This window comes from Mastomys coucha, unplaced genomic scaffold, assembly GCF_008632895.1.
Source record: "Mastomys coucha isolate ucsf_1 unplaced genomic scaffold, UCSF_Mcou_1 pScaffold5, whole genome shotgun sequence".
Taxonomy (NCBI): domain Eukaryota; kingdom Metazoa; phylum Chordata; class Mammalia; order Rodentia; family Muridae; genus Mastomys; species Mastomys coucha.
In genome coordinates, this window is record NW_022196911.1 from 7,851,477 (window position 1) to 7,859,656 (window position 8,180).

The window sequence follows — 8,180 nt, forward strand, 5'->3', positions numbered from 1 at the left end:
GGGTTGCCACGTCGGCGGCGAACCGATTCCATATTCTGTCCCTTTTCGGTGGCATCAGGTTGGTTGGCAGAGAGCAGCATTCTGCTTCCCTAGCGCGAGTCTTTGTCGCCTGCAGGGGCGCTCCTACGCCGCTAGTGTCTCAGGCAGGCAGTGGACCAAAACCCAGCCTGTTATCCCGCACAGCGGGACCCCAAGGCAGTGTTTAAATTACAGAAAGGGAGGTCAAATGAGTTCTTGGCCGGGCTATTGCGGCTTACTTAAAGTCAGCTTCCGTTTCAACTAGGATCACGCGCTCCTGCGCAAAGACAGCCAGGAGGGGCTGCGGTTAGTACAGTTCCGCACCCTTTCCCAAGCGCTCCGGCTGCGTGGGAAGGATGCCGCGAGCCCGCAGTCCACTGTCATGTGCAGAAAAGGGTGGAGGGTCCTGGCCGGGTCCCCAAAGACGAAACTACACAGAGGAGCTAGGAGGTTTAAGGGGACAAAGTTCACGCCCCGTCTTAGCACTGATTGTTTATAATAGGTCACTTCCCCGGCCAGAAAGTATTGGAGAATTAGACAAAGGGAGGGAACTTTCCTGGTCACTCTTCCTGGTGCAGATTTTTAATTTCACAAAAATCGAATGGGGTTCCGGGACTTGCGCCCCGCCCGCCTCGTGGGGGTCTCGTCGCGAGCGCGCCGGCAGGGGGCGCCCGAGCGCAGCTAAAAGGCGCTGCGGGGAGCGGGTGGCCTCAGTGGCGGAGCGCGGCCGCGGTGCGTGGCCAGGAGCGGTCGCTGAGGGGCTGCAGCGCCGCTCGCACAGGACACCGGACGCCCGGCTGCGGGCACCCGACGGCGTCGCTCTGCGTTCCCCTCACTGCGGCCCGGGCCCTGCCGGCCACCCACGCTCGGTCCCCGCGCATCCCAGGCTCCCGATGGCCCCCGAGGGCAGGGCGTCCCCGCGCCTGCTGCTCAGAGCAGCGTTGCTGCTCCTGGCGGCGCTGCTCCCTGTGGCTTCCTCAGCGGGACCCCCAGGTACGCGCACGCCTGACTCCGAGGTCGGTCAGGCTGTCCTCTGCCCACCCCCGCTTGTCACTCTGGGGACCACTGTTCCGCTCTGGCTCTGTGTCGTCGCCCGCGTGCGTGTCTTGTCACTAACCTGTGCATCCTCGTGAGTGGAGTCAGGGCTCGCTGGGTGTGGGCACTGGACACTCTTGAGTATGGGAGATGTGTGGAGACCGAGCACGCAACAGAACTAGGGACTGGAACTTGTCTAAGTGCCCCGGAGATCCAGGCAAAGGAAAGAAGTGACTGGGCATCGAACGGGGCGGGGGTAGGAGGTGATGGGTGGGGGGCACTTTCTTTGGTCAGACTCTGCCCCGGGGGAGACGGTGAGCATCTTTCTGTCATCTTCTTCACCTGTCTCGATGTGGGATAGGGTCACTGTGGAGCTCAGAGGGAAGGCGAGAGGCAGGATTGTACCCCAGGACCAGCAACAATCGAAGTCCTAAACAGCAGGCTTGAGAACTTTGCAGCTGCAAGAAGACATTTGTCTTTCGAGGAGGGAGAGGGAAGCGAGCCGGCCAGTGAGTTCCGGAGAACCTAACGCACTCTAAAGATCAACCTGCAGCCTGAATGGGCATTTGCTTTGCACAAGAGGCTTGGCTGGCTCTCCGTCTTCTTGCGTGTGTCCCCAGCGTCCAGATGGTCAGTCGGTAGTAGGCTATCACCCCTATGTCCTTGGTGTCTTCCCTTTCTAGCATGCATGCATTTCCACACTTGGAAACCGTGGCTTTTATTTATGGCATCACTTTGTAGGAACCTGAAAAGCGAACTTTCCCCCCTCTTTCTGGCACTGTTCAGAGCCAGCAGGGCTGAAAACAACAAAACAAAACAAACATCTTTTCCAACAGGGGCCACTAGTTTTGCATGCTGGCGTCTAGATTGTTCTCCCCATAAGGATAAAGGGGGAGATTTCTGTGACCTCTTTGGCAGCCGTCCTACATATTGCTTGGTAGTATCGGATGCCACGTACTCTGATGTTGAGTTCCCCTTTTGTAAAAGGGTCAAACAGAAGCAGGGGTCTTTGCTCTTCTGTTTGTGATCTTAAGGCAACTAGCCCTTCATATTTTATACAACGCCTGACAGAATAAATCTCTTCTAACCTCCCAGCTTCCCCACCTACAGTCCAAAGGCTTCATTCTTTCTAAGCTCAAGTGTTCCGGGCTCTGAAAGAGTTCTTGTTACAGAAAGCGATCTGAGAGTGGGGGCTCTGGGAAGCGAGGTTTGTGGTGGCTCCAGCCTCTTCCCTTCTGAGTCCAGGGACACCTTAGGATGGGTTCTGCTTGGGGGTATGGGCTGTTTGTGCTCCTCATGAGTTCCACGGCGTTGCCAGCTGCTCTTTCTTTTGCACTCTGCTCTGCAAATCACTGCACTGTGGAATGTTGGAATTGGAAGGCTCATTGGCACTTCTCTCTGCTGCGTTGACGTGGGATCTGCAGTAAAATGATGACCAGACTGGAAATGGACAAAGGAGACCAGCACATTTCCAAGTGCCTATTTACCGTACTTAAGTTCAATTAGGGAAGGGAAGAAGTGGGCATAGCAGCCTGTAGATGGCTCCTGTGCTGGGGAAGAAATCACGTAGCAGCATGTAATTTATTCCGCGGGCTCCTTGAGGAGCCTTCTTGTCTGTCTGTCTTGCCATTCGAAGTTGCAGCAGCTGCTTGGATTTGTGTCTGGTGGGGCAAAGCCACGGTAGACATAACTCATGCTTCCTGCAAGCGGTCGCTGTCAGCCCCCTTCCTTCTCTGTTGGGTCCAGCATTTCTGTGAGGCTAATTACCCAGAGCTATGCTGACAGCACACCCTTACAGTGCTACAGGCGGTCTTCTCCCAGCACGTACAGAAGATCCCTGCAACTCGGGATGGATTAAGACAAAACAAAGTAAGCAGGTGATGCCCCTCCCCCACCACACTCATTCCTACCATAGGCTACTAGGCAAACATTAAAATAACAAGAGTGCTCCCCAGTCCGAAGGTTGGAAACCATCCATGCATTTACGGTAGACACCTAGGGATGGCTAGGGGCCATCTTTATTTTTCTTCTTTAAAGCTAAAGATCTTTTTAATAAATCCGCAAGGCTAAAGTTATTCTCAAAGTAACATGAGTTCACTCCTGGCCTCTTTCCTGGGTTGATGTTCACATGAATGGTGTAAAAGCTTGCTGGGTGCAATAAATGGTACCTGACAGGGTCCAAGGCTTGGATATTGAAAATACTAAGTGTTTAACCCCAAGGATAAACACCTGTGAGACTTCCAGTCAACACTTGAATGACTTGCTTTCTAACTGGAATGCAGTATTTACTCTAAAAAACGTCTACAGACAAACTGTAGTTGCCGACTTGAATAACTGACACATTTTTTTTTCCTCCAAAACATGAGCAAAGTGAATCTGATACCTCTGGTAAAGTAATTGCACAAATTTCTTGTCAGTGATGCAACTTGAATTTCTTTCTTTCTTTAAAATCTAGTGATAAATTTCAGTATTTTAAAAAGATCCTTTTTTTTTTTTAATTTTTTTTTTTTGGTTTTTCGAGACAGGGTTTTTCTGTGTAGCCCTGGCTGTCCTGGAACTCACTCTGTAGACCAGGCTGGCCTCGAACTCAGAAATCTGCCTGCCTCTGCCTCTCAAGTGCTGAGATTAAAGGCGTGTGCCACCACCGCCCAGCAAGATTCATTTATTTTATGTATATGGGTACACTGTGGCTCTACTGATGGCTGTGAGCCATCATGTGGTTGCTGGGAATGAAGGTTGCTCACTCTGCTTGGCCCGGTTCACTCCGGCCTAAAGATTTTATTATTATATCTAAGTACACTGTAGCTGTCTTCTGACACACCAGAAGAGGGCATCAGATCCCATTATGGGTGGTTGTGAGCCACCATGTGGTTGCTGGGATTTGAACTCAGGACCTTCAGAAGAGTAGTCAGTGCTCTTAACCCATGAGCCATCTCTCCAGCCCGCACCTTGAGTTTCTTAAGTTAAAACTTGAATGCAGCTACCAAGGGAGCTTGGTAGGCTTGAAATACTTTTCTGTATTCGAAACCTTTCTTATGGCAATGGTGATAGAAATGAACATGGTTTTAATAGCAATATGAATGAAGATGTGCCTTTAAAATGCCACACGATGAGGCATGGTAAATCCAAATAGTGACTACACAAAATATTACACAGGGGCCCGGCATGGTGGCATGCATCTGCATTACATCTGCAATGCCAGAGCTCCCGGAGCAAGATGGGAGGTGGAGATGGGAGAATCACTGAAAATTGCTCACAGCTGTGAATCAGGTGTACTCAAATGCACAGTAGACCAACAGAAGCAAGAGAGACTCTGCCCCAATAAGGTAGAGCGTGAGAACAGACTTTGAAGACCATCTTCTGACCTCCGGGTGCAAGTGTGAATTCATATGTGCACATGCCAGGGTACATGTGAGTACACAGCATACATGCATATAGACACCCACATACATACACATGCATACACACAATCTATAATTGTCTATCTCTAACTTTTCACAGGGCCTTATACACGCTAGACACACTGCCCCTGTGCTACACCCCCATTATAAACTAATTTGTTTTAAATTAGCATAATTCCTATTCTAGTAGGGAAACATAGACAACAGATAGCCTATTCAAGTATAACTTTTATGGAAACTTTGTAAGTTTAAAGGTAGAAAGGGATCCAGAGGCCATTGTTCCAGTTCCTGGGATACACAGCTGAATGGAAGTTAGAAGTCCTGATGCCTGGGTCAGAGTCTTAATACCATCACTACCTCTCTGCTGACCTTCAGCAGTCCATCTGCATTTGTGGGTAGATGTGGTCAGTGAGACCCTTTCATCTTTAGAAGCCCTGGAAACTCTCCCATGACCCAGATGGCTCCAGCTCTCTGCTGTTTCTTTTCACTTCTGCCTTTGTGAGCAGGTCGCACCCCTCTTGCTTCAGTTTGTGCTTCGGCGCCTAGAAGACAGATGACCCATATCACTCATTTTTGTGAGCATAGAAAACATTATTGCAACATTAGGGGGTGTAGTGGAATTGCAAGATGGCAATTCGTGTCCCTAGAAAGCCATCACTAGAAAGTTCCCCATGTCACCAACATGTCCTATCTACATGTAAGTCATACCAGCCCATCCCTTGTCTATGGGACGGACACGGATGTGGACTCCATCTTTTCCCTATGTTACTGTGAGGAATGACCACCCACATCCTGGCTTAAAGTAGCAGAAATTATTATGAGGTAGTATTGGAGGCCAGGAGTCTAGATTGGGTCTCTTGGGGCTAAAAGCCAAGGCTATGTTCTCTTGGGCGACTTGGGGCCTGATCGGGTTTCTTTCATTTCCAGCTCCTGAGTACTCACCTTTCTTGGCTCTGGAGACTTAGGAGGCCATCTTGGGGTACCACTACTACTCTGCCGACCTCAGGGGGTGTGACTAAGAAACCTGGGCATGACATTTCCAGAGTTGCTCCTGGAGGCTGATTGGGGACAGGACCTCTGTTTACTTCCTTATGGAATTTCAGGGCTGTCTTTGTTGTAGTTAAACTTCAGTCATTAGGAGCTTTTGTTTTAATTAGGAAACACGGGGGTGGGTGTTTAAAGCTATAAAAATGACAACGAGAAAGAAGCAGGCTGGCTGTGTAGTTAGTTACTTGTGAATGCACAGCATTCATCTCTTAAAATACAGAGCAAACTGGAAACTTCGGTGCCTTAGGGAGAGCAGGTAGTTGGGGGGAAGAGGACAACTATGGCTTTTGTTGCCCGCACATCTTCCACAGCCTTAATAAATGAGCATTTGTGTATTTGGAATCGTTGGTTAGTCGCATAAACCAGCATAATTTGGAATCTTCGGTTTTTTTTTTTTTTTTTGGACCTAGCGCTCGCCAGCACTTGCGTTAGCTGGCCCATAGAGGGCGCTCCTGGCCTTTCGGAGGCTGGTCCTTCTTCTTTGGGCTTCATTAACGCTGGGCCTTAGAGGAAATGAGCATAAGCTTTCAGTTATTTGCTCTGTTCCCTTAGTGCACTGCTTTAAAATTTTCTTTAGCTTGCCACTCGTTGGTTCTGCCTGTACACATTAAATTGGGAAGGACATGGTCAACATGACTGCACATTAACAATTGCCAATTGAGTGTTGATAAATAAGGGATTTGAAACTTAAGTCTATAGCTGAGGTTTGCAACTTTTCAGCTGTTGGGGTACCCTTGGCACCTTTGTAGGCCCAGGCGAAAATTGAAACAGTTGGACCATGGGGGAGAATTAAACAAGGGGGGGGTCATAGTCTTGGCAATCCTCCTGTCTCCCTGCTCCCTCTCCCAGCCTCAAGCTTTGCTTTTGTAACTAGGGTAGTATTACAAATTATTTTAATTATAATAGTCAGAATATATCGTAACTTACTGTTAAGTGTAGCAACTTGACCGGAGAGCTGTAAATGCTGATTAAAAACAGACAGCAGCGTAGTTTTCTGTGGCGGCCTTAAAGTACTCAATAAAACACAAGCTGCAGATGTGAATCTCACCCTTGCCGTGTAGGTAGACTTTTTAAAAATGTTCTTTTCCTTCCTGATGTGTTTCCATGGTTACCATGTGAGCTTGGTGATACACTGGCTTTCTTCCTGTGGGAACCAGGTGTAAAGCTGTTAAACTGCTCTCCCACAGGTATAACCTAGTATATACTTGTCCTAGGATTCTTAGAAATCCTACAGTTCTCCCCTGCAGGCTACCTGGGGTTCCAAGTCTGGGAATCAACTGTGCTAACCAGATTTGCTTCCCTAGGCTACGTGTAAATGTCAGTACAACCTTTTTGACCTGCTCTGAGGGCTGGTTCGTTTTAACTGTCAACTACACACAGCATAGAATCACCCAGGAAGAGAGTCTTACTTGGGATTATTTAGATTAGATTGGCCCATGGGCAGGTCTGTTGGAGGAAGAGCTGCTAATTGATGTAGGAAGACCTGGCCCACTGTGAGCGGAAGTAGGCAGTACAAGACAGGACAAAACTCGTAGCCGGGAGCAAGCCAACAAGCAAGCGCTCATGCATTTACTTCTTCCTACTCTTGCCTGTGGATGTGATGTTTCCTCTAAATTCCTGTTGCCTCAACTTCCCTACATGACAGACTGTAAACTGGAACTGTAAGTTGAAGAAATGAATGGAGAACAGTGCCTTTTCTGGGTCTCTCCTACTGTGGTTGCCTGCCAAGGAATGATTCCGTCACACTGTGGTGTGCCGAACTTCAGGGAAGTAGGGCTTCCCCTAAGTTGAAGTTGGTGCAAACGTAAGTTCCTATTACAAAATGGCCTGGGGGTGTTAGGGTAAAGCGGCGATGTGGGGACACTTTTGCCAAGGTATGTGCCACTAAGAAATTACGCCACACAACAGGTCTAGAGCAAGAGGTTTATTGGGAGAGGGGGAAATCGAAAGGCCATCTCTGAGAGGGGACATGAGAAATAGACATACAGACAGAAACAAAACGAATGAATGGGAGAGAGACAGCCCGATCTTGGGTGGCCAGATCCTTTTATGAATTGCACCTGGTGTATCTGGCCATCTAGGGGGATGACCTAAGCTGCTGCTGCTAGGTCCCCGAGGGTAGGCCAATGGGAATGCCTGATTTCTAACAAGGGGAGTGGTTATACCAAGGTCCTTCCTGTAATAGGTCTTGTTAAACTTGTCCCATCACCATTGGAGAGCTGTGCTTGTGTGTTTAATCCCATCCTTAACCACCCTTAACCGGTTCATGCTTTACCTTCACAGGCTCATAGCCAGCACATACATGCTCTCTACCTGTAAAAACTTTGAAAGTGTGTTCTTGATTTCAGCCAGGTCTGGGTTTGATCACTGTCCCTTTCCGGGTGTGTAAGAGCTCCCTCCCTAAGATCTCTCATGGTTAGTTTGAGGAATACCAGGGTGGAAAACTGTAGTTGAACCAATTTAAACATATCCCCGTCTAGTTTACAAATGCATGAGACTCAGACAATGGTTATTTGGCTTTGACAATTACTGGGGGGGGTCACCCCTAATCTACTCTTCTAACTGCAGGCCTGGCTACTACCTCCCCCTAGTGTACCCCAGATACTTGCTGTTTCTCCTGGCTATGTGTTCATGTTCGATCTCCTCTCATGGTGGTTCCCACCTCACCCCATCTCTCTC

General features: G+C 48.9%; 1 protein-coding gene across 3 annotated transcripts in view; it reads left to right on the top strand.

Moving 5' to 3' along the window:
- Positions 1-634: 634 nt before the first annotated feature.
- Positions 635-8,180, top strand: part of Fndc1 (fibronectin type III domain containing 1) — an 89,767-nt gene continuing 82,221 nt past the window's right edge. For all 3 annotated transcript variants that reach the window (XM_031352560.1, XM_031352562.1, XM_031352561.1), the window contains exon 1: positions 635-1,011. In XM_031352560.1, coding sequence (XP_031208420.1) covers positions 912-1,011 — 100 coding nt within the window. In that variant the 5' untranslated portion in view covers positions 635-911. The remainder of the gene's footprint in view (positions 1,012-8,180) is intronic.